This window comes from Pleurodeles waltl, chromosome 9 (assembly GCF_031143425.1).
Source record: "Pleurodeles waltl isolate 20211129_DDA chromosome 9, aPleWal1.hap1.20221129, whole genome shotgun sequence".
Taxonomy (NCBI): Eukaryota; Metazoa; Chordata; class Amphibia; order Caudata; family Salamandridae; genus Pleurodeles; species Pleurodeles waltl.
The window spans coordinates 986,154,877-986,182,198 of NC_090448.1; the positions used below are offsets into that span (position 1 = coordinate 986,154,877).

The 27,322-nt window shown below is 46.6% G+C and overlaps 1 protein-coding gene across 3 annotated transcripts in view; it reads right to left on the minus strand.

Annotated features, from left to right (window-relative positions):
• The window catches only part of YLPM1 (YLP motif containing 1), an 865,271-nt gene that overhangs the window by 365,058 nt on the left and 472,891 nt on the right, over positions 1-27,322 (minus strand). For all 3 annotated transcript variants that reach the window (XM_069208481.1, XM_069208482.1, XM_069208480.1), the window contains one exon: positions 3,308-3,370. In XM_069208481.1, the coding sequence (XP_069064582.1) occupies positions 3,308-3,370 (63 nt within the window). The remainder of the gene's footprint in view (positions 1-3,307; positions 3,371-27,322) is intronic.

Sequence of the window (27,322 nt, forward strand, 5' to 3'; positions counted from 1 at the left end):
AGAAGTTTGATACCAAATTTCCCAGTATTCAGTGCAGCCATTATGGTGCTGTGGAGTTCGTTTTTGACAGACTCCCAGACCATATACTCTTATGGCTACCCTGCACTTACAATGTCTAAGGTTTTGCTTAGACACTGTAGGGGCATAGTGCTCATGCACCTATGCCCTCACCTGTGGTATAGTGCACACTGCCTTAGGGCTGTAAGGCCTGTTAGAGGAGTGACCTACCTATGCCACAGGCAGTGTGAGGTTGGCATGGCACCCTGAGGGGAGTGCCATGTCGACTTACTCGTTTTGTTCTCACCAGCACACACAAGCTGGCAAGCAGTGTGTCTGTGCTGAGTGAGGGGTCCCTAGGGTGGCATAAGACATGCTGCAGCCCTTAAGAGACCTTCCCTGGCATCAGGGCCCTTGGTACCAGGGGTACCAGTTACAAGGGACTTAACTGGGTGCCAGGGTTGTGCCAATTGGGGAGACAACGGTACATTTTAGGTGACAGAAGACTGGTGCTGGGGCCTGGGGTTAGCAGGATCCCAGCACACTTCTCAGTCAAGTCAGCATCAGTATCAGGCAAAATGTGGGGGGTAACTGCAACAGGGAGCCATTTCTTTACAGACGGGCATCTCCACTAGCTGGGATGCCCTGTGGCGCTGTAGCAAAGGGGGTGAGCCTTTGAGGCTCACCACCAGGTGTTACAGCTCCTGCAGGGGGAGGTGTGAAGCACCTCCACACAGTACAGGCTTTGCTACTGGCCACAGAGTGACAAAGGCACTCTCCCCATGTGGCCAGCAACATGTCTGGTGTGTGGCAGGCTGGCAAAAACTAGTCAGCCCACACTGGAAGTCGGGTATGTTTTCAGGGGGCATCTTTAAGATGCCCTCTGGGTGTATTTCACAATAAAATGTACACTGGCATCAGTGTGCATTTATTGTGCTGAGACGTTTGATACCAAACTACCCAGTTTTCAGTGTAGCCATTATGGTGCTGTGGAGTTCGTGTATGACAGACTCCCAAGAGCATTTACTCTTATGGCTACCCTGCACTTACAATGTCAAAGGTTTTGCTTAGACACTCTAGGGGCATAGTGCTCATGCACCTATGCCCTCACCTGTGGTATAGTGCACCCTGCATTAGGGCTGTAAGGCCTGCTAGAGGGGTGACTTATCTATGCCATAAGCAGTGTGAGGTTGGCATGGCACCCTGAGGGGAGTGCCATGTCGACAGTCATTCTCTCCCCACCAGCACACACAAGCTGGCAAGCAGTGTGCATGTGCTGGGTGAGGGGTCCCCAGGGTGGCATAAGACATGCTGCAGCCATTAGAGGCCTTCCCTGGCATCAGGGCCCTTGGTAGCAGGGGTACCAGTTACAAGGGACTTACCTGGCTGCCAGGGTGTGCCAGTTGTGGAGACAAAGGTACAGGTTAGGGAAAGAACACTGGTGCTGGGGCCTGGTTAGCAGATCACTTTCAAATCATAACTTGGCATCAGCAAAGGCAAAAAGTCAGGGGGTAACCATGCCAAGGAGGCATTTCTTTACATGCCCAATTAGGATAGTTACTGTTCATCAGCAACTCTCGTTCCCGTAGGGCTCACTTACTACTGATCTGGTAAACTGTTGTCCCTATAATAATTTCCCCCCCAATCATTTCATGCATTTTATCTTTTTCATTTGTTTTTAAACCAGTGCATTAATAATATCTTGTTCCTCTGAGAAAGTGCGAAGGCTTTTCAAAGTGCAGAGCACCTCTGTTTCTACAAATGTTATCAAGTTACCATGTCGGTTTTGGTGTGAGATTTTATTTTTTAATTTCTGTTAAATTTTGAGATTATGTACCATTAACACGGGGTGCATTCTGTTTTACAACATTTATTGTGAATCTTTTATGGATAATTTTTTTTTACACCAAATGGAAATTACTTTTGTTTATTTTAAGAGGCACGTACTACAGGTAAGTTAGTTAAAATAAACCAGTTAATCTATGACTGAATAGCTGACAACTAAAATCAGGATTTTGAAAAAGCCAAGTCAAAGGGCAAATCTCCATCTATTGAGAAGCTGTTTGGGGACCTTAAGAGAGCTGTGTCACTCAAACATAATCAAGCTTAAGCAGTTTTGTACAGAGGAGCCAGCTAAAATGTCTCCAAAGTGATGTGAAATTGAAACCTACAGGGAACGTTTAAATCAAGTTAGTACTGGCAAAGGGAGTTCCACACCACTTATTTAACATAGACAAACAAAGTGGGCTACCCAGAAATGTAGGAAGGCAGAATTGTACAGCTTCTCCAAGCTACACAGAGGACTTACATTCTACCAATTTTGGACCTATTTACTTTTTTAAGTCATCACAAAGAACTAACCATAAAGACAACCGTTAACTCATTGATTTAGACTCTGCTGGCTCGTCCCTTATGATCCAGAGAGACTCAAGTAAAGTATCCAAAATGAACTACATGGTTTTCAAACTGAGTGCACTGTACTGTGTCACGTGACACCCCTACAACATTAGGTACCACAGATTGGTAAGCATCCCTTAATATAGTGTAACTGCTCTTGAGGCGTTCAGCTTGACAAGGGAGGAAAACATCTTCAATGGAGTCTGACTGTCTAGTCCACTAAGGAAACCCATGTAAGAGAAAAATTAAAAAAGAGTAAGTGAAACAGTTTTATAAAATCATTAAGAAGCCTGTCAATGAGTTGTAGATGGCAAAGCGGCATACAGACAGTCATTTTATTGTCTATTTTCTTTTTTTACCATCCTACTGTTTGAGCCTCTCGTCTAGCAGCTTCGTTACCCAAGGAATATCAAGGACCACAAAGCTCCAAACTGGCATGCACCAGTACTAGTGGTACTACTAGGACTACTCGGATACAGTTTTAATAAGTACTCCTAAGGGGACCTGCATGGTGCCCATTGATTATTTGAACGTGACTAGTAAAAGCCCCCAAATGCATATTAAATGTAGGCTGTGTACTTCTATAATGCATGGTATCAATGAGCAAATATAGAAGATTCCACTCAGTGGTAATCTAGTGGTTGGGGAATATCCAAAAACATGAAAAACCTACAAAGATTCCACAATGTTAAATAACACTGCCCTTTTCCACTTCATGGTATAAATTCAGTATAGCAGCGCTTACATGAGATTCAGTTAACTACTTTGCAAATTAAACAAGTTTGCTTTTTTCCTATAGATCACAAGAACGGGCAGAGAATATGAAAAGTTTTTTGACAAAAAACAATAAACAGTAAACTTAGGGCTTTGGGGAAAACAAAAAAACAGAGGTTGGAATGCTGCAGGCACTCACCCGGATAAGTTTTGCAACATGAGTTTTCCCACTGCCTGGTAAACCTCGCATAATGATGACAATCTAAAAAAGAAAACAAACCAATATTTACCGTCAGATTTATTCTGATTGAAGGTTACATTTAGATACTTTTAGGGGTGAATAAAATACATATTCCAAATGCAAATATCAGTTAGGACGGCATGTTTCATATTTGAACAAAGGCAACCCTACTCAAGAACTAGGGCATTAAGCAATATCTAAGAGCGACCCCATATTGTAAAAGGGGTCGAAGCATCACTGACATTTAGCAAAACGAAGTAGACATCTAACCATTTTTGACCGATATGAGGGCTCATTTGTAATAGATATTTGTCCCATTGGTCGTTTGTTACAATTTGAAAACCTGTTTTCCCTTTTCTTCATGACTGTATCATATAAGTGTAGTGCTTGACTTGTGTCTTTCCTTTGGTTTCATTTCACATGGGACAATGCACACCAGATGCGTTTTCGAATTAGCTGTCTTCTCTATCGACATCCTACAACAGTTTCATTGTGCAATTGTGCTTTTTTTTTAAATCAGGTATACATTTGTTATTCCAATGAAAACCGATGTACTTCTCGATAATGTTTCATATTTGAGCAGCTGTAAAAAAAATTGTCAGCTTTGCCTGCGAGAACTTTTTCCTGTAAAATGTTTTGTGCCACCAATCTCATGAAAAATGAAACAATTTTCGAATGCAACTACAGTTTTCCAAAGAAGGTATTCCTTCCTATATTCTTAAACAAACAATTACACAAATAATTCTAGTCCACAAAAGTGCATTTGGGAAACTGAAAAATGTTTTAAAAAACATTTCAATTACAAGAGCAATTTACTTAACTGTAGGGGCACAATCCTTACAGCTAAATAACTATCTTTAGATTACCCAACTATTGTTTTTATTTCCACACATCAAGCTGTGAATTCACCAGTAAAATAAACAGGCAACATGTCTTCAGCAGACAGCTGAGCTCGCATTCATCCACAACTCTCGACTTCCCTGTTCAAATACTTACCACGTCATTTGTACCATGCAGCACCCAACAAAGAAAGCAGTTGAAAAGCTGTTCTTACAGTTCGGCATCTTGAAGTAGTTCTAGATTCACTTATGCTTCATTCCATCCCCTAGTTTTTAGGCCCAGGATTGATAATTTGCAAACTTTTTCTATTGGGCATCAGCCTAGGTGGTCACACACTTGAGCAGCTGGGGTCCCGGACTACACAGCCCAGACTCCTCTGTGGAGGAAGGAGGAGGAGGAGGAGTGACACTGCAGGCAGCATAGAGCCGGTGCACTGCACCCACTTTGCAAATCGAGGCGTGGAACCGTTTCTTGAGCAGCTGGGGGACAGGACAACTGGGCCCCGACTCCTGTGTGGAGGGAGGAGTGACACTGCAGTCAGCACCAAATGGGCGTACTTAAACCACTTTGAAGCCCGCTGGACGCATCCGGGCCAGGAGCAGGTCAGTCTTCGCCCGTCATCATTTGGAAAAGGTTGGGGTGCCCATCTTTCATGTGTCCTAGCAGGTACTGGAGAAACATCCTTTTTTCTTTCGGGCTCAGTATGGTTTATTTTATTCCACAATGGAAAGCACAAGCTGCCTGCTAGCACAACTAAGCTCCACACCAGCACTTTCTAGAATGGATTCCTGCAGCATGCCGTGGATGTGCTCAATAAAGAAATTGAGTTCGCTGAGCACCACACCTTTCCCTAGCCTCCCCCCCTTCTGTGACTCCTCCTGTGCAACGGTCAATGGACCCCCGGTATGGGACCTGTGACCTCTAGTGCTTCAACTGGATCAGGCTCGTCCAATATCACTGTTGACTGCTCTTTCTCAATGCCTTGTGTGCCCTTGGAGCCCGAAATTAAAGTTACATCTCCCGCGTGCAAGGGCCAGATAGGTAAAAGGAAGAGAGTGCAAGTGTGTAACATGTCAGCGCGTTCCCGTAGAATCCCTAAAAATCTGCTGAGGAATTCCCAGGTGCTGCACTCTTGTGTATGGTGGGGGAGCAGAGAGATAATCATGTGGATGGACACTGACACCAAGAGGTGGAGATGAGCTGGGGGGGTGGGCTGTTGGGGCCAGCTTGCATTATTTTGAATCCTCTGAGCTGTGAAAATATGTAACGAGCAGAGCACGGGAGGGGGATGGAGTAATTAAATGTAATTTGTTCACTGATTTTTATGTTGTGTTTCAAATAGATTACAAGGTATTTGGTATTGCGTACTGTTGAGGCAGAAGATCCGATGACTAATACTGCGCCATTGGCTATACCGTGGAGGGTATCATAATGAACAATGATTCTGTGCATTACTTAGATATGTATAACACTGAAACGCCACTGAAAAAAATAAAACAAATAAAGCATGATGGCTCAATGATAGATGTTGAGACCTTGCGCAATTATCCAAAATATTGAGCAAAGGACTTGTGAACAGAGGTTTGCTATAGTTTGGTTTCAGTTGACAGTCAAAGTCCAGTATTAGTAGAAAATGCTCAGAAGAAAACAGGTGCTTGGCTTCAAATTTTTAAAATGTAAAATGACCAGTCACCAAATTGCAATGCTCCAGGAAGAATAATCAATACTTGTCATTGGCCTTGAATTCCCCTCCTCAAGCTGCCCGCTCTGCTCCACTTTGCAAGGCTGGGAGCCACAGACCTCCTTGTCTGCCACACAACCCAGTCTCCCCGGGAAAAAGCGGAAACGGCTAAGCAAACCCCTGCTGCAGCAAGGTCAGTGAATAAAAAGTCCCTGCCAGAACCGGACAGCACAATAATGCCGGATCGAAATAATTAGTACCCGCCAAAAACCAATCAACCGGTGAAGAGAAAGACCGGAGTCTCAACATCAGATCTTGCTCTCATTCTTAAGATGGCACTCGGTCAGGACTCCAAACAAAAGCAAAGCGCCCGCAAAGATTGAAGCCGTCCGAATTCCTGCCTCCACCGCACAGGCACACGTAGAGCTCTGGGTCAAAGGGGTGTGTCCTGCTCTTCTGCATCCCCCTATGTGACGCCTATCACACAGGCACAGCACGGATCTCCGCCTGGCGGCCTTGCACTTGGCTTAAATAGGCACATTCCTTAACACTGTTCTGGCTTTTCCTGCTGTGGAATGTGCCTTAGACTTACCAGGAAGAAATCTGGCATTCGGTGAGATAATAAGATGCACAATAGTATCCATTTAGAAAGGACTTGTTCTGTTGTGGGTAATTTCCTTACAGAACTATAATATATAAATAGACAAACTGATTGCCCTTTCATGCGTCTTAACTAGGAAGAAAGTCAATACCCTTCTCATATTCAGCGTAGGAAGGTGTCTTTCCGCTGGAACTCGATTTGAAAAGAAGGTTGGTAAAGCCATTGTCAGGTTGACATTAAAGTCAAACCACTTTAGGGAGAAAACTGGGATGAGCTCTCATGACTACTCTCTTCTTATGAAAGGGAGAGTGAGGTTCCTGAGGACACAAGGTCTAAATCTCGCCCACTTTTCTGGCCCAATGTGTGGCTACTAGGAAGACATCCTCCTGGGTAATAAGTTGCAATAAAGCCTTATGAATGGGCTCAAACGGAAGATACACCAATTTGGGAAGTATCACATTCTGTCCCAAGGAAAAGAAGAGAAACTTTCAGAAGGGAACACTTTCCTAATACTCTAAGAAATCTTTAATCACAAGTCTTTTAACTAAAGGTTTATGAAGGAGATTTCCTACAGGGAGTGAATACCATAAGGTGTATTTTCAGGGATGAAAATAGCAGGCCAAACCTATCTAACTGAAGATGAGGAATCACCACCTCTTCCTGCTGTCTGAAGGAGTCATGGCTGTTCTCAATACACCAGAACCAGAATCTCTTCCATTTCAAAGCATTAGATATTCTGGTGTAAAGGTATTTGGCCTCTCACAGAATGCCCATACAACCTTGCAGAAAGTTCAGATGTCTATAAAGTAAGGATTCATAAATAAGCCTGATGGAAGATTAGGATTTGGCCCACAAATCTGTACCGTAGATCCTGTCTGTTCAGCAGCTAGCTTCCAGTGAAGTCTTTCGGATAGAAGTAATAGGTCTGTGAATTGGAGCACAGCCGGATTCTGCACAGTCTGTGGAAAGGAATATCATGATTTAGGTAAATAATACATAGCCATGGGATGCACTGCTTGCATTATTTAGAGCCCTGAAGGAAGCTTAAGAATAACACTATCCACGCTTCTACTTGTTGTCTGTCACTCAGCCCTGGGAATGCGCTACCCTGTAACAGTCCCTTCTGTTGTAGTTTTTTTGTTTTGTTTTTTACCTATGGCCTGTAGTGAGCCCCACCAACCCTTTGCCAGCCCCTAACATTTTGCATCTCCAGCCATATGTTTTGACACGTCCTTTAAGCTGCACCAGAATGCCCAGACCCAACCACTATAGGATATGTAGACATAGAAGTTTTATACGGGTACAGATGGTTCATGCCACTGCACAACATCTATATATACATGTACACACAGGTGATGTTGAGCTTGAGAAAGGATGAGGAGGTGTTATGGGATTGTATGTGTTATTTACATTGCATTACATACAACCATACATGTCAGGTCAACCCTACTCCTATCCTCAGACGTTTCTATTATCATCAATGTATCGACATGCCATTTGACTTCAGTTAAGATATTTACAATGTGCTTGTAGGAAGTTGGCTCTGTATGTGCTATTTCAAAGTAAGGAATAGCATGCACAGAGTCCAAGGGTTCCCCTTAGAGGTAAAATAGTGGTAAAAATAGATAATACTAATGCTCTATTTTGTGGTAGTGTGGTCGAGCAGTAGGCTTATCCAAGGAGTAGTGTTAAGCATTTGTTGTACATACACATAGACAATAAATGAGGTACACACACTCAGAGACAAATCCAGCCAATAGGTTTTGTTATAGAAAAATATCTTTTCTTAGTTTATTTTAAGAACCACAGGTTCAAATTTAACATGTAATATCTTGTTTGAAAGGTATTGCAGGTAAGTACATTAGGAACTTTGAATCATTTCAATTGCATGTATACTTTTCAAGTTATTGACAAATAGCTATTTCCAAAGTGGACACTTAGTGCAATTTTCACAGTTCCTGGGGGAGGTAAGTTTTTGTTAGTTTTACCAGGTAAGTAAGACACTTACAGGGTTCAGTTCTTGGTCCAAGATAGCCCACCGTTGGGGGTTCAGAGCAATCCCAAAGTTACCACACCAGCAGCTCAGGGCCGGTCAGGTGCAGAGTTCAAAGTGGTGCCCAAAACGCATAGGCTAGGATGGAGAGAAGGGGGTGCCCCGGTTCCGGTCTGCTTGCAGGTAAGTACCCGCGTCTTCGGAGGGCAGACCAGGGGGGTTTTGTAGGGCACCGGGGGGGGACACAAGCCCACACAGAAATTTCACCCTCAGCAGCGCGGGGGCGGCCGGGTGCAGTGTAGAAACAAGCGTCGGGTTTGCAATGTTAGTCTATGAGAGATCAACGGATCTCTTCAGCGCTGCAGGCAGGCAAGGGGGGGCTTCCCCGGGGAAACCTCCACTTGGGCAAGGGAGAGGGACTCCTGGGGGTCACTTCTCCAGTGAAAGTCCGGTCCTTCAGGTCCTGGGGGCTGCGGGTGCAGGGTCTTTTCCAGGCGTCGGGACTTAGGTTTCAGAGAGTCGCAGTCAGGGGAAGCCTCGGGATTCCCTCTGCAGGCGGCGCTGTGGGGGCTCAAGGGGGACAGGTTTTGGTACTCACAGTCGGAGAGTAGTCCGGGGGTCCTCCCTGAGGTGTTGGTTCTCCACCAGCCGAGTCGGGGTCGCCGGGTGCAGTGTTGCAAGTCTCACGCTTCTTGCGGGGAGTTGCAGGGTTCTTTAAAGCTGCTTCTTGAAACAAAGTTGCAGTCTTTTTGGAGCAGGTCCGCTGTCCTCGGGAGTTTCTTGTCGTCGTCGAAGCAGGGCAGTCCTCAGAGGATTCAGAGGTCGCTGGTCCCTTTGGAAGGCGTCGCTGGAGCAGAGTTCTTTGGAAGGCAGGAGACAGGCCGGTGAGTTTCTGGAGCCAAGGCAGTTGTTGTCTTCTGGTCTTCCTCTGCAGGGGTTTTCAGCTGGGCAGTCCTTCTTCTTGTTGTTGCAGGAATCTAATTTTCTAGGGTTCAGGGTAGCCCTTAAATACTAAATTTAAGGGCGTGTTTAGGTCTGGGGGGTTAGTAGCCAATGGCTACTAGCCCTGAGGGTGGGTACACCCTCTTTGTGCCTCCTCCCAAGGGGAGGGGGTCACAATCCTAACCCTATTGGGGGAATCCTCCATCTGCAAGATGGAGGATTTCTAAAAGTTAGAGTCACCTCAGCTCAGGACACCTTAGGGGCTGTCCTGACTGGCCAGTGACTCCTCCTTGTTGCTTTCTTTGTTCCCTCCAGCCTTGCCGCCAAAAGTGGGGGCCGTGGCCGGAGGGGGCGGGCAACTCCCCTAAGCTGGAGTGCCCTGCTGGGCTGTGACAAAGGGGTGAGCCTTTGAGGCTCACCGCCAGGTGTCACAGCTCCTGCCTGGGGGAGGTGTTAGCATCTCCACCCAGTGCAGGCTTTGTTACTGGCCCCAGAGTGACAAAGGCACTCTCCCCATGGGGCCAGCAACATGTCTCTGGTGTGGCAGGCTGCTGGAACTAGTCAGCCTACACAGACAGTCGGTTAAGTTTCAGGGGGCACCTCTAAGGTGCCCTCTGGGGTGTATTTTGCAATAAAATGTACACTGGCATCAGTGTGCATTTACTGTGCTGAGAAGTTTGATACCAAACTTCCCAGTTTTCAGTGTAGCCATTATGGTGCTGTGGAGTTCGTGTTTGACAGACTCCCAGACCATATACTCTTATGGCTACCCTGCACTTACAATGTCTAAGGTTTTGTTTAGACACTGTAGGGGTACCATGCTCATGCACTGGTACCCTCACCTAGGGTATAGTGCACCCTGCCTTAGGGCTGTAAGGCCTGCTAGAGGGGTGTCTTACCTATACTGCATAGGCAGTGAGAGGCTGGCATGGCACCCTGAGGGGAGTGCCATGTCGACTTACTCATTTTGTTCTCACTAGCACACACAGGCTTGTAAGCAGTGTGTCTGTGCTGAGTGAGAGGTCTCCAGGGTGGCATAAGACATGCTGCAGCCCTTAGAGACCTTCCTTGGCATCAGGGCCCTTGGTACCAGAAGTACCAGTTACAAGGGACTTATCTGGATGCCAGGGTCTGCCAATTGTGGATACAAAAGTACAGGTTAGGGAAAGATCACTGGTGCTGGGGCCTGGTTAGCAGGCCTCAGCACACTTTCAATTGTAAACATAGCATCAGCAAAGGCAAAAAGTCAGGGGGCAACCATGCCAAGGAGGCATTTCCTTACAGTGCTTTATCAACTTCTCTATTGTATTGATGTTGGCACGTCTGACATTTTATGGGCTGACTGCTATACATCTTGTACGTAATTGGTATGAATCATTAAAATGCAATCACATTTGTGTAAACAAAATAGGTCAGTGAAGCACCACAGCCATTCTGGCTCAATCATCTTCACCTTGGAATGGTACAGATCGATCAAAATACTGGATATCACTGGAAGAGGACGATATAAAGAAATTTATTTGCGCAATCTATTAAAAAGGCATTCCCTTTCTACCCTGGCTGGTAGTACCTGGAGGGCATTTTTCCATTTCTGCATCAGCAAACATGTCTATTTTGGGATAGCCCCAGCCTTTGAGAAGGCTTTGCAGAAAATCATTGATGACAGCCCCCATTTGGTTTTATAACAACGGGCACCTTGACGAGTCTGATTATGTATTTTGAACCTCTGGCAGGGGAACAGTAGTGTAGTGCTTAACCATCTCCAGACCGCTTGTTCTTCCAGGGGCAGAGGTCTGCAATGAGTCTCTCCTCGCATGTTCAGATAAATAAGACTGTTGTGGTATTGCCTGTCTGAACAAGGAGTTTGTTGTGAAGGACAGAGCTATTTCCAGATTCAGATGAATCATTGCCAGTTTCAGCAGGTTGATATGAAAGACCTTTCTCTGACCAGGTGCCTGAAGCCTTTAAGAGTCCCATGTGAGCTCATCTCTGGAGAAAGGCATCAGTAATTAATGCTTAGGTTGGAAGTTCCTGATAGAATGGGATCCTTTCAGTAAATCTTTTGATTGGAACCGCCATTGAAATGATTGGATTGCTGATTGTGACAGTGTCAATCTGTTTTCCCCTTGCTCAAGATTTTACTGGGTCTACAGGAGCTGCAGTAGGGACCTCATATGAGGTCTGGCATGACAAAAAGAAAAAATCAGGAAGCCATCAATTCTAGAATGGACGCTATCTGTTCTGTCTGATACCTCATCATTGCAGACTGACACTTCAGATGGATAACCTCTCCTACAAACGACATTTTTGAGACCAGAGTATCCAAGATTGTGCCCAGATAGTGTACCATATTGACCACTGATTAAGTTGACTTGAAGACACGGTCAGGACAGGATGTTCAGACACTTGAAATGTCAGAGCTTCTTCCAATGTTGTCTTGATTAATCAGTGTAGGAAGTTGAAACCTATTGCAAACCAGACGCCTGTTTGCACTCTGCACCCGGCCGCCCCTGTGCCGCTAAGGGTGTACTTTCTGTGCTGACTTGTGTCTTCCCACCCCCCCACCCCGTGCCCTACAAAACCACCCTGGTCTGCCCTCCGAAGACACGGTGTAGGAAGTTGGCTCTGTATGTGCTATTCCAAAGTAAGGAATAGCATGCACAGAGTCCAAGGGTTCCCCTTAGAGGTAAAACAGTGGTAAAAATAGATAATACTAATGCTCTATTTTGTGGTAGTGTGGTCGAGCAGTAGGCTTATCCAAGGAGTAGTGTTAAGCATTTGTTGTACATACACACAGACAATAAATGAGGTAAACACACTCAGAGACAAATCCAGCCAATAGGTTTTGTTATAGAAAAATATCTTTTCTTAGTTTATTTTTAGAACCACAGGTTCAAATTTAACATGTAATATCTTGTTTGAAAGGTATTGCAGGTAAGTACATTAGGAACTTTGAATCCTTTCAATTGCATGTATACTTTTCAAGTTATTGACAAATAGCTACTTTAAAAGTGGACACTTAGTGCAATTTTCACAGTTCCTGGGGGAGGTAAGTTTTTGTTAGTTTTACCAGGTAAGTAAGACACTTACAGGGTTCAGTTCTTGGTCCAAGGTAGCCCACCGTTGGGGGTTCAGAGCAACCCCAAAGTCACCACACCAGCAGCTCAGGGCCGGTCAGGTGCAGAGTTCAAAGTGGTGCCCAAAACGCATAGGCTAGAATGGAGAGAAGGGGGTGCCCCGGTTCCGGTCTGCTTGCAGGTAAGTACCCGCGTCTTCGGAGGGCAGACCAGGGGGGTTTTGTAGGGCACCGGGGGGGACACAAGCCCACACCGAAATTTCACCCTCAGCAGCGCGGGGGCGGCCGGGTGCAGTGTAGAAACAAGCGTAAGATTTGCAATGTTAGTCTATGAGAGATCAACGGATCTCTTCAGCGCTGCAGGCAGGCAAGGGGGGGCTTCCTCGGGGAAACCTCCACTTGGGCAAGGGAGAGGGACTCCTGGGGGTCACTTCTCCAGTGAAAGTCCGGTCCTTCAGGTCCTGGGGGCTGCGGGTGCAGGGTCTTTTCCAGGCTTCGGGACTTAGGTTTCAGAGAGTCGCGGTCAGGGGAAGCCTCGGGATTCCCTCTGCAGGCGGCGCTGTGGGGGCTCAGGGGGGACAGGTTTTGGTACTCACAGTCGTAGAGTAGTCCGGGGGTCCTCCCTGAGGTGTTGGTTCTCCACCAGCCGAGTCGGGGTCGCCGGGTGCAGTGTTGCAAGTCTCACGCTTCTTGCGGGGAGATTGCAGGGTCTTTAAAGCTGCTCCTTGAAACAAAGTTGCAGTCTCTTTGGAGCAGGTCCGCTGTCCTCGGGAGTTTCTTGTCTTTTTCGAAGCAGGGCAGTCCTCAGAGGATTCAGAGGTCGCGGGTCCCTTGGAAGGCGTCGCTGGAGCAGAGTTCTTTGGAAGGCAGGAGACAGGCCGGTGAGTTTCTGGAGCCAAGGCAGTTGTCGTCTTCTGGTCTTCCTCTGCAGGGGTTTTCAGCTAGGCAGTCCTTCTTCTTGTTGTTGCAGGAATCTAATTTTCTAGGGTTCAGGGTAGCCCTTAAATACTAAATTTAAGGGCGTGTTTAGGTCTGGGGGGTTAGTAGCCAATGGCTACTAGCCCTGAGGGTGGGTACACCCTCTTTGTGCCTCCTCCCAAGGGGAGGGGGTCACAATCCTAACCCTATTGGGGGAATCCTCCATCTGCAAGATGGAGGATTTCTAAAAGTTAGAGTCACTTCAGCTCAGGACACCTTAGGGGCTGTCCTGACTGGCCAGTGACGACTCCTTGTTGCTTTCTTTGTTCCCTCCAGCCTTGCCGCCAAAAGTGGGGGCCGTGGCCGGAGGGGGCGGGCAACTCCACTAAGCTGGAGTGCCCTGCTGGGCTGTGACAAAGGGGTGAGCCTTTGAGGCTCACCGCCAGGTGTTACAGCTCCTGCCTGGGGGAGGTGTTAGCATCTCCACCCAGTGCAGGCTTTGTTACTGGCCTCAGAGTGACAAAGGCACTCTCCCCATGGGGCCAGCAACATGTCTCTAGTGTGGCAGGCTGCTGGAACTAGTCAGCCTACACAGACAGTCGGTTAAGTTTCAGGGGGCACCTCTAAGGTGCCCTCTGGGGTGTATTTTGCAATAAAATGTACACTGGCATCAGTGTGCATTTATTGTGCTGAGAAGTTTGATACCAAACTTCCCAGTTTTCAGTGTAGCCATTATGGTGCTGTGGAGTTCGTGTAAAACAGACTCCCAGACCATATACTCTTATGGCTACCCTGCACTTACAATGTCTAAGGTTTTGCTTAGACACTGTAGGGGCACAGTGCTCATGCACTGGTACCCTCACCTATGGTATAGTGCACCCTGCCTTAGGGCTGTAAGGCCTGCTAGAGGGGTGTCTTACCTATACTGCATAGGCAGTGAGAGGCTGGCATGGCACCCTGAGGGGAGTGCCATGTCGACTTACTCATTTTGTTCTCACTAGCACACACAGGCTTGTAAGCAGTGTGTCTGTGCTGAGTGAGGGGTCTCTAGGGTGGCATAATACATGCTGCAGCCCTTAGAGACCTTCCCTGGCATCAGGGCCCTTGGTACCAGAGGTACCAGTTACAAGGGACTTATCTGGATGCCAGGGTGTGCCAATTGTGGGATCAATGGTACATTTTAGGTGAAAGAACACTGGTGCTGGGGCCTGGTTAGCAGGGTCCCAGCACACTTCTCAGTCAAGTCAGCATCAGTATCAGGCAAAAAGTGGGGGGTAACTGCAACAGGGAGCCATTTCTTTACACACGGGTACTTACCTGCTGGCAGACTAGAACCGGGGCACCCCTATCTCCATTGGAGCCTATGCGTTTTGGGCACCATTTTGAGCTCTGCACCTGACCGGCCCTGAGCTGCTGGTGTGGTAACTTTGGGGTTGCCCTGAACCCCCAACCCCCAATGGTGGGCTACCTTGGACCGAACTTTGAACCCTGTAAGTGCTTTACTTACCTGTGAATCTAACAAATACTTACCTCCCCCAGGAACTGTTGAATTTTGCGCTGTATCCAATTTAAAAAAGCTTATTGCCATTTTTGCCAAAACTGTACATGCTATTGTGTTGATTCAATGTTCCTAAGATACCCGAGTGAAATACCTTTCATTTAAAGTATTGTTTGTAAATCTTGAACCTGTGATTCTTAAAATAAACTAAGAAAATATATTTTTCTATACAAAAACCCATTGGCCTGGAATGGTCTTTGAGCGTGTGTCCTCATTTATTGCCTGTGTGTGTACAACAAATGCTTAACACTACCCTCTGATAAGCCTACTGCTCGACCACACTACCACAAAATAGAGCATTAGAATTCTCTCTTTTTGCCACTATCTTACCTCTAAGGGGAACCCTTGGACTCTGTGCATGCTATTTCTTACTCTGAAATAGTACATACAGAGCCAACTTCCTACACCCACCCTTTTACGTTATCTGAAAGTACGGTGATCGGGAATCACTGCATGAGTTTTCTTTGTAGCAGATACCATGAAGAGTCCGGACAAGGATCCATTCAGCGAAATAAAGGGTAAGCCTAGATGGCCTTGATCGCAGCAGAGGCCAGTAAAACCACATAGCATGATCAATCAATCCAGGAAAGAATGGTAGAAGAGGCTAGGATGCAATTCTCTTATGCCATATTTCGAAAATTACTGATTTAGTTATAATTTGGGTCAGCATGTTCAATTTTACTGCCCTTCCAAAGAGAACCTCACTCTAAGTAGACACGTTGTATAGTGGTGATACTATTGCAAGAGGTGAATCAAAGATAGTTGAATAATAATTTACTCATAAAACAGAAACATAAATTAAGGGACCAGGACGGAGATAATCTCCATTCAATTAAACAATACCTTCTGACAATGTCTAAATTATCCGGAATGTGGTCTTCGTCTTCCAGGAGATGTTCTAGATTGTGAATCATGTTTTTTTTCTGGGGGTGCCTTTTCCTTTTGTGTCTCACTGGAGCAGATAGATATTGGCGGTCAATGTGTTGGTGACAGCCATAGAGACACCTATGGCACAGGATTACTAGGAGTGCCTTAGGGAGAGGCGCAAAAAATTACAGCCCTTTGGCTAAGGCACCCAAACCATAATTACTTTAAGAGTGTAGTCTCCTGGCGAAGAATATGTTCTACAGCATCCCGAATCAGAGGTGTGGAGTATTTTGCTTTTCTTTAATTCTCAAAGCCAGTCCAATGGTTATGGCAACTTCTTCTGGAGGAAGGTTTCCATGAATCAAGAAACATACTGTGAGCTGATGGAGAACATCACCTAACCTTCACAAAGGACTTATAGGGCATTTGCGCTATGGGTACAACATCAATGAAGAACTTTACGTTAGCGACCTGTAATGTTTAGATGTTTTAAAAGGCATACCGGCTGATGGCGAACAAGTGGAAACACTGCCAGCCTTCAACGTCATGATTCTCAACCCCTAGCTAGAGCAGCATCTCTTCCTCTGATTTTCTCTGGAAACGCACCTAAGAAAGTCCTAAGGAACTTCTCCTCAGCCCCCAGATGTACCAGCAGCTGCTTCCTGCAAGCCGTGCACCTTGATCTGTCTGTCTTTCAGAGTTCTTCTAGGAAACTGACAGTAGCAACAGCCTTTAGGCTGATGGAATTCTGGTTGACATAAAACACAGAAGGTCCTCTTTTTTCCACAAAATCAATTCACAAATAGCGAAGTCATTCTGACAGACAAAAGGAAAATGTAACTTACCCAGTATACATCTGTTTGTGGCGTGTAGTGCTCTGGATTAATATGCTTTGCATAAGTCTGCTATCTACTGTTGGGCTCAGAGTGTTGCAAGTTGTTTTTGTTCAAAGAATATTTTCGAGTCATGAGATTGAGTGACTCCTCCTCCTCCTCAGTGATACTGCGCCTGGGCATTGGTGAAGTATATGGAAAATGTCACTTACACAGTGTACATCTGTTCGTGGCATGTAGTGCTGCAGATTCACATGCTATGCATAATTCCGCCATCTAGTGTTGGGCCCGGAGTTTTACAAGTTGTTTTTCTTCGAAGAAGTCTTTTTTTGAGTCACAGGATTGAGTGACTCCTCCTCTCGGTAATAGTGTGTATGGGCATCGACTCCTTGGTTAGATAGTTTTACAGCAGACGGGTATAGGAAGGAGTGACAGTGCAAGAATGTAAATGTACAAGTAATTGTAATTAGTAAATAAGATGTCCATGCAAATGTAAACATATATACATATGTACAAATAACGACCACAGGTCTCCAGGGAGGAGGGAGAGTGCATGTGAATCTGCAGCACTACATGTCACGAACAGATGTACAATGGTAAGTGACATTTTCCGTTCGATGGCATGTGTAGCTGCAGATACACATGCTATGCATAGACTAAAAAGCAGCCCTTCTCCCCAAAAAAGCAGTGGCTAGCCTGTAGGAGTTGAAGTAGTTTGAAATAATGTCTCAAGCTTGACCAACACTGGCCTGTTGCTTTGAAAATACATCCACACAGTAATGCTTTCTAAATGTATGTGGAGCGGACCATGTGGCAGCTTTGCATATTTCTGCCATTACAATGTTTCCTAAAAATGCCATAGAAGCACTTTTTTTCTAGTGGATGTGCTTTAGGAGTATTTAAAAGTTGTCTTTTTGCTTTAATCTAACATGTTTGAATACATCTTACAATCCATCTAGCCAATCCTTATTTAGAGATAGGATTTCCTTTATGTGGCTGTTGGAAAGCTACAAAAAGCTGTTTAGTTTTACTAAACTCTTTTGTTCTATCAACATAGTACATTAGAGCTCCTTTATGATCAAGAGTATGAAGAGCTCTTTCAGCAGTTGTCTGGTTGTGGGAAGAAGACTGGCAATTCCGCTGATTGGTTAATGTGAAAAGGAGAAACTACTTTTTTTGGATTTCTCCTAAGTACAACTTTATGTTTGAGTACTTGGAAAAATGGTTCCTCCAGAGTAAATGCTTGTATTTGATTTACTCTTCTTAATGAAGTAATTGCTACTAAGAAAGCAACTTTCCAAGTGAGAAACTGACTATCACATGAATGCATGGGCTCGAATGGTGGTCTCAATAATCTTGCGAGTACAATATTGCGATTCCGTGCAGGAACTGGTGGGGTTCTTGGTGAAATAATTCGCTTAAGTCCTTCCATAAAGGCTTTTATGATAGGGACGCCGAAGAGAGAAGTATGTTGTATAGTTTGTAAGTACGCTGATATAGCAGTAAGATGAATATTAATACAGGAAAAAGCTAAACTTGCTTTTAATAAATGAAGCAGGTAATATACAATATCCTGTATTTATGCTTTAAGTGGGTCTATATTTTTGGGCTGACAGTGGTAAACCGTTTCCACTTGTTAGCATAGCATTGTCTAGCTGTAGGTTTGCGTGCTTGCTTTAGAACTTCCATACATTCTAATGGAAGGTGTAAATATTCAAATTCTATTACTTCAGGAGCCAATTTGCTAAATTGAGAAAAATGGGATTGGGATGCCTGATTTGACCCTTATTCTATGTTAAAGGATCTGGTCAGTTTGGAAGTCTGCGATGTCGTACTACTGACAGATCTAGAAGTGATGTATACCAGTGTTGTCGGGCCCATGCTGGAGCTATGAGTATCATGGTGAGACAGGTGTGATGCAGTTTGTTGATCAGAAATGAAATTAATGGTAGAGGGGGAAAGCATAAGCAAATATCCCTGACCAGTTGATCCATAGAGCATTGCCCTTGGACAGAGGATGTGGGTGTCTGGATGCGAAGGTTTGGCACTTTGCGTTTTCACTTGTTGCAAAAAGGTATATGTCTGGTGCTCTCCACATCTGAAAGTACTGTGGAAGTACCTGAGAGAACTTTCCCATTTGTGTATTTGTTGCTGAGTCCTGCTTAGTAAGTGTGCTAGCTGGCTGTGTATCCCTGGGATGTATTCCACTAGCAAGTAAATCGGATTGTGAATGCCCATTTCCATATTGTTTGGGCTAGAAGGGACAGTTGAGATAAATGTGTTCCTCCCTGTTTCTACGGATAATACATTGTTGTCATACTGTCTGTTTTTAAGACTGTTCTATGCCTGAGTAAAGGTTGAAAAGCTTTTAGGGCGAGAAACACAGCTAACAATTCTAAATGGTTTATGTGAAAAGTTAACTGTGTTGACTTCCATTCCCCTTATATGGTTAGGTTGTTGAGATGAACTCCCCAACCTGTCATTGACACATCTCTTATGGTCTGAGGCACAGTGTCCTGAAATGACCGCCCTTTTATTAAGTTGTTGTGATTCCACCATTGTAGATGTAAGGAAATGCCTCCTTGGCATGGTTACCCCCCTGACTTTTTGCCTTTGCTGATGCCAAGTTATGATTTGGAAGTGTGCTGAGGCCTGCTAACCAGGCCCCAGCACCAGTGTTCTTTCCCTAACCTGTACCTTTGTTTCCACAATTGGCACACCCTGGCATCCAGGTAAGTCCCTTGTAAATGGTACCCCTGGTACCAAGGGCCCTGATGCCAGGGAAGCTATCTAAGGGCTGCAGCATGTCTTATGCCACCCTGGAGACCCCTCACTCAGCACAGACACACTGCTTGCCAGCTTGTGTGTGCTGGTGGGGAGAAAATGACTAAGTCAACATGGCACTCCCCTCAGGGTGCCATGCCAAACTCACAATGCCTATAGGTATAGATAAGTCACCCCTCTAGAAGGCCTTACAACCCTAAGGCAGGGTGCACTATACCATAGGTGAGGGCATAAGTGCATGAGCACTATGCCCCTACAGTGTCTAAGCAAAACCTTAGATATTGTAAGTGCAGGGTAGCCATAAGAGTATATGGTCTGGGAGTCTGTCATGCACAAACTCCACAGCACCATAATAGCTACACTGAAAACTGGGAAGTTTGGTATCAAACTTCTCAGCACAATAAATGCAGACTGATGCCAGTGTACATTTTATTGTAAAATACACCCCAGAGGGCATCTTAGAGATGCCCCCTGAAACCATACCAGACTACCACTGTGGGCTGACTAGTTTTAGCAGCCTGCTACACACCAGACATGTTGCTGGCCACATGGGGAGAGTGCCTTTGTCCCTCTGTGGCTAGTAACAAAGCCTGTACTGGGTGGAGGTGCTTCGCACCTCCCCCTGCAGGAACTGTAAGCCTCAAAGGCTCACCCCCTTTGTTACAGCACCCCAGGGCACTCCAGCTAGTGGAGTTGCCTGCCCCCTCCGGCCACGGCCACACTTTTGGCAGCAAGACCGGAGGAGATAATGAGAAAAACAAGGAGTCACTGGCCAGTCAGGACAGCCCCTAAGGTCTCCTGAGCTGAGGTGACAGACTTAGAAATCCTCCATCTTGCAGATGGAGGATTCCCCCAATAGGATTAGGGATGTGCCCCCCTCCCCTCAGGGAGGAGGCACAAAGAGGGTGTAGCCACCCTCAGGGCTAGGGCTAGTAGCCATTGGCTACTAACCCCCAGACCTAAACACTCCCCTAAATAGAGTATTTAGGGGCTCTCAGAACCTAGGAAAATAGATTCCTGCAACCTAAGACGAAGAAGGACTGCTGAGCTGAAAAACCTGCAGAGAAGACGGAGACACCAACTGCTTTGGCCCCAGCTCTACCGGCCTGACTCCCCACTTCAAGAGAACTGCTACAGCGACGCGTTCCACAGGGACCAGCGACCGCTGAAGCCTCAGAGGACTAACCTGCATCTAAAAGGACCAAGAACTCCAGAGGACAGCGGCTCTGCTCCAAAGAAGAAACATCTTAGCGACAAAGAAGCAACTTTGAAAGAGCACACGTTTCCCGCCGGAAGCGTGAGACTTTGCACTCTGCACCCGACGCCCCCGGCTCGACTTGTGGAGAACCAACACTACGGGGAGGACTCCCTGCGACTGCGAGCCCGTGAGTAGCCAGAGTTGACCCCCCTGAGCCCCCACAGCGACGCCTGCAGAGGGAATCCAGAGGCTCCCCCTGACCGCGACTGCCTGCTTCAAAGAACCCGACGCCTGGTAAAGACTCTGCACCCACAGCCCCCAGGACCTGAAGGATCAGACCTCAAGTGCAGAAGCGACCCCCAGGTGGCCCTCTCCCTTGTCCAGGTGGTGGCTACCCCGAGGAGCCTCCCCCCCCTGCCTTACCTCACTCTCCCTTTCGCTTGCCTGTGCTGACTTGTGTCCCCTCCCCCCGGTGCCCTACAAAAGCCCCCTGGCAACTCCACTAGCTGGAGCGCCCTGTGGTGCTGGAACAAAGGGGGTGAGCCTTTGAGGCTCACCGCCAGGTGTTACAGCTCCTGCCTGGGGGAGGTGATAGCATCTCCACCCAGTGCAGGCTTTGTTACTAGCCACAGGGTGACAAAGGCACTCTCCCCATGTGGCCAGCAACATGTCTCGAGTGTGCTGCTAAAACCAGTCAGCCTACACGGGTAGTTGGTTAAGGTTTCAGGGGGGCCCTCTGGGGTGTATTTTACAATAAAATGTACACTGGCATCAGTGTGCATTTATTGTGCTGAGAAGTTTGATACCAAACTTCCCAGTTTTCAGTGTAGCCATTATGGTGCTGTGGAGTCCGTGTTTGACAGACTCCCAGACCATATACTCTTATGGCTACCCTGCACTTACAATGTCTAAGGTTTTGCTTAGACACTGTAGGGGCACAATGCTCATGCACTGGTGCCCTCACCTATGGTATAGTGCACCCTGCCTTAGGGCTGTAAGGCCTGCTAGCGGGGTGACTTATCTATACTGCATAGGCAGTGTGAGGTTGGCATGGCACCCTGAGGGGAGTGCCATGTCGACTTACTCGTTTTGTCCTCACCAGCACACACAAGCTGGCAAGCACTGTGTCTGTGCTGAGTGAGGGGTCCCCAGGGTGGCATAAGACATGCTGCAGCCCTTAGAGACCTTCCCTGGCATCAGGGCCCTTGGTACCAGGGGTACCAGTTACAAGGGACTTACCTGGATGCCAGGGTGTGCCAATTGTGAAAACAAAAGTACAGGTTAGGGAAAGAACACTGGTGCTGGGGCCTGGTTAGGAGGCCTCAGCACACTTTCAATTCAAAACATAGCATCAGCAAAGGCAAAAAGTCAGGGGGTAACCATGCCAAGGAGGCATTTCCTTACACTGGGGAACCAGCTTCACCACAGGAAAAGAAACAGAACCTCTTGTCTCAGGAAGAAGTTCTATCCCCTGAGGGAACTGAGCCTATAGAGTTAGAACGTCATCAGGTTGAGCTCTTGGGCCCAGGGGGACCCTCACAGGAACAGCTGGGCAACAGGCAAGAAACTTGTCCCTCTCTTGAATGCCTAAGGCAGCAAGCTGCTGAACAAGAAAAAGGAAATGTCAGTGGAACCCACAGGGTCTATTGAGAAGATGGACTCCTTTACACTGAGGCAAGAGATCCCAAACCTGGTGCCACTAGGAGAGTGGTAGTGCCTCAGGAGTTCAGGGAGTTCCTTCTGACCTAAGCCCATGACATCCCCCTTGCTTGACATTTGGGACAAACCAACACATGGGAGAGGTTAGTCAACCATTTCTATTGACCCACTATGTTCCAGAAAGTGAAAGAGTTTTGTGCCTCCTATGCCACCTGTCAACGCCACTGGTAAGACAGGTGGCCACCCAAAGGCCCCCCTCATTCCACTTCCAGTGGTGGGGGTCCCCTTTGAATGGGTGGGAGTGGACATAGTGGGTCCACTTGAACCTCCCACAGCATCAGGGAATCAGTATACCCTAGTAGTAGTGGATCATGCTACTAGGTACCCTGAAGCAATTCCCCTTAGGTCCACTAATGCCCCTGTAGTAGCCAAAGCACTCATTGGTATTTTTACCAGAGTGGGATTTCCTAAGGAGGTGGTTTCTGACAGAGGTACCAACTTCATGTCAGCTTACCTAAAACACATGTGGAATGAGTGTGGGGTGACTTACAAATTCACCACACCATACCATCCACAAACCAATGGTCTTGTTGAGAGATTTAACAAGACATTGAAGGGCATGATCATGGGGTCCCTGAAAAACTCAAAAGGAGATGGGATGTCCTGTTGCCATGACTGTTTTTCGCCTACAGAGAGGTGCCACAGAAGGGAGTAGGGTTTTTCCCCTTTGAACTTCTGTTTGGCCATCTTGTAAGGGGACCACTAGCTCTTGTGAAAGAAGGCTGGGAGGGACCTCTCCATGAGCATAAACAAGATATAGTGGGCTATGTACTAGGCCTACGTTCCAGGATGGCAGAGTACATGGAAAAGGCAAGTAAAAACCTTGAGGCCAGCCAACAACTCCAGAAGAAGTGGTCTGACCAAAAGGCTACTATGGTTGAGTTTCAGCCAGGGCAGAAAGTCTGGGTTCTGGAGCCTGTGGCTCCCAGGGCACCTCAGGACAGATGGAGTGGCCCTTACCCAGTGCTAGAGAAAAAGAGTGAGGTCACCTACCTGGTGGTCCTAGGCACTAGCAGGACCCCCAAGACGGTGATTCATGTTAACCGTCTAAAACTCTTCCATGACATGGCAGATGTAAACATGTTGATGGTTACAGATGAGGACCAGAAAGCAGAGTAAACCTTTCCCTGATCTGATCTCTCCACTGACCCTAAAGATGGCACAGTAGATTGAGTGATCTACTCAGACACCCTCTCTAGCCAACAGCAAGCTGATTGCAGGCAAGTCCTCCAACAGTTTGCTGAGCTCTTTTTCCTAACCCCTGGTCAAACACACCTGTGAACCCACGATGTGGACACAGAAGACAGCATGCCTGTCAAAAACAAAATATTCAGACAGTCTGACCAAGGTAAGGAAAGCATCAAAGTGGAAGTCCACAAGATGTTGGAGTTGGGAGTGATTGAGCCCTCTGATAGTCCCTGGGCTAGCCCAGTGGTCTTAGTCCCCAAATCTCACACAAAAGATGGCAAGAAAGAGATGAAGTTCTGTGTGGACTACAGAGGGCGTAATTCTGTCACCAAGACAGATGCTCACCCCATTCCAAGGGCAGATGAGCTGATTGATAAATTGGGTGCTGCCAAGTGCTGAGTACCTTTGACTTGACAGTAGGGTACTGGCAAATATGAATGGCACCAGGAGCAAAAGAGAAAACAGCATTCTCTACACCTGATGGGCACTACCAGTTTACTGTGATGTCCTTTGGTTTAAAGAATGCCCCTGCCACCTTCCAAAGGTTGGTGAATCAAGTCCTTGCTGGCTCGGAGTCCTTTAGTGCAGCTTATCTTGATGATATTGCTGTCTTTAGCTCCAGATGGCAGGATCACCTGGTCCACCTGAAGAAGGTTTTGCAGGCCATGCAAGCAGCAGGCCTCTCTATCAAGGCATCAAAATGTCAGATAGGGCAGGGTACTGTGGTTTACTTGGGACACCTTGTAGGTGGAGGCCAAGTTCAGCCACTCCAACCCAAGATCCAGACTATTCTGGACTGGGTAGCTCCAAAAACCCAGACCCAAGTCAGGGCATTCCTTGGCTTGACTGGTTACTATAGGAGGTTTGTGAAGGATTATGGATCAATAGTGAACCCCCTCACAGACCTTACCTCCAAGAAATTGCCCAAGAAAGTTAACTGGACCTTGGACTGTCAAAAGGCCTTTGACACCCTGAAGCAAGCAATGTGCACAGCACCAGTTTTGAAGCTCCAGATTACTCTAAGCAGTTCCTAGAGCAGACAGATGCCTCTGAACATGGGATAGGAGCAGTCCTGTCTCAAACAAATGATGGCCTTGACCAGCCTGAGCCTTTGCTGTGGTCTGGTCCCTGAAGAAGTTGAGACCATACCCTTTTGGTACTCACTTCACAGTTCAAACTGACCACAGACCTCTCAGGTGGCTCATGCAAATGAAAGGAGAAAACCCTAAACTGTTCAGGTGGTCCATACCCCTCCAGGGAAAGGACTTTATAGTGGAACACAGACCTGGGACTGCCCATGCAAATGCAGATGGCCTTTTCAGGTTCTTCCACTTAGAAAATGAAGACTCTCTTGGGAAAGGTTAGTCTCACCCTCCTTCGTTTTGAGGAGGGGGGGGGGGGGTTGTGTAAGGAAATGCCTCCTTGGCATGGTTACCCCCTAACCTTTTGCCTTTGCTGATGCTAAGTTATCATTTGATAGTGTGCTGGTACCCTGTTAACCAGGCCCCAGCACCAGTGTTCTTTCCCTAAACTGAACCTTTGTCTCCACAATTAGCACAACCCTGGCACTCCGGTAAATCCCTTGTAAGTGGTACCTCTGGTACCAAGGGCCCTGATGCCAGGGAAGGTCTCTAAGGGCTGCAGCATTTCTTATGCCACCCTGGGGACCCCTCACTCACCACATGCACACTGCTTCACAGCTTGTGTGTGCTGGTGGGGATAAAATTACTAAGTCGACATGGCACTCCTCTCAGAGTGCCATGCCAACCCCACACTGCCTGTGGCATAGGTAATTCACCTCTCTAGCAGGCCTTACAGCCCTAAGGCAGGGTGCACTATACCACAGGTGAGGGAATATGCGTATGAGCACTATGCTCCTACAGTGTCTAAGCAAAACCTTAGACATTGTACGTGCAGGGTAGCCATAAGAGTATATGGTCTGGGAGTTTGTCAAACATGAACTCCACAGTTCCATAATGGCAACACACTGAAAACTGGGAAGTTTGGTTTCAAACTTCTCAGCACAATAAATGCACACTGATGCCAGTCAGCCCCTAAGGTGTCCTGAGCTGAGGTGACCCATGCCTTGACAATCCTCCATCTTGAGTTTGGAGGATTGCCCCAATAGGATTAGAGATGTGCCCCCCTCCCCACAGGGAGGAGGCACAAAGAGGGTGTAGCCACCCTCAATGACAGTAGCTATTGGCTACTGCCCTCCCAGACCTAAACACCCGCCCTAAATTCAGTATTTAGGGGCTCCCCAGATCCCAGGAAGAAAATAAGTTACTTACCTGTAAATGTAGTTCTCCAGTATTGGTATCTTTCATAGATTCACATGCTTGAATCATTCCCCGTCGTCGAGATGTGAGTCCCCGGTATAATTTACACAGGTAATGTCAAGATATATTAACAAAGAAAAACAGTATCAGAGTCATTTTGTGAAAAGGACCAAACTTGAGCTTCCACCAATCAGGCGACAGCACCCTCCAGAATCCTCCTGAGAGAAGCTCCACCACCTCAGATTTTCCAAGCACAAGTGCGTACAATATAGTAAACCGAGGGAGAAAGAAAGAGGTGAAGTGAGCTTCTCCGGGGAGGCGGGTGGGTCGCATGTGAATCTATGAAAGATTTCAATACTGGAGAACTACAGTTACAGGTAAGTAACTTATGTTCTTACTCCAGTATTGGAACTTTCATAGATTCACATGCTTGAATCAGAGTAGAGAGCAGTAGCTATGCACATTGTAATACGACAACATCATTTGATGGAAAACACTGATACACGAAACCTCATTATCACCCTGCATACACATGCAACTATAAAGGTATACACATATATATATATATACACACACACACACCTGTACAGGGAGTGCAGAATTATTAGGCAAATGAGTATTTTGACCACATCATCCTCTTTATGCATGTTGTCTTACTCCAAGGTGTATAGGCTCGAAAGCCTACTACCAATTAAGCATGTTAGGTGATGTGCATCTCTGTAATGAGAAGGGGTGTGGTCTAATGACATCAACACCCTATATCAGGTGTGCATAATTATTAGGCAACTTCCTTTCCTTTGGCAAAATGGGTCAAAAGAAGGACTTGACAGGCTCAGAAAAGGCCAAAATAATGAGATATCTTGCAGAGGGATGCAGCACTCTTAAAATTGCAAAGCTTCTGAAGCGTGATCATCGAACAATCAAGCGTTTCATTCAAAATAGTCAACAGGGTCGCAAGAAGCGTGTGGAAAAACCAAGGCGCAAAATAACTGCCCATGAACTGAGAAAAGTCAAGCGTGCAGCTGCCACGATGCCACTTGCCACCAGTTTGGCCATATTTCAGAGCTGCAACATCACTGGAGTGCCCAAAAGCACAAGGTGTGCAATACTCAGAGACATGGCCAAGGTAAGAAAGGCTGAAAGACGACCACCACTGAACAAGACACACAAGCTGAAACGTCAAGACTGGGCCAAGAAATATCTCAAGACTGATTTTTCTAAGGTTTTATGGACTGATGAAATGAGAGTGAGTCTTGATGGGCCAGATGGATGGGCCCGTGGCTGGATTGGTAAAGGGCAGAGAGCTCCAGTCCGACTCAGACGCCAGCAAGGTGGAGGTGGAGTACTGGTTTGGGCTGGTATCATCAAAGATGAGCTTGTGGGGCCTTTTCGGGTTGAGGATGGAGTCAAGCTCAACTCCCAGTCCTACTGCCAGTTCCTGGAAGACACCTTCTTCAAGCAGTGGTACAGGAAGAAGTCTGCATCCTTCAAGAAAA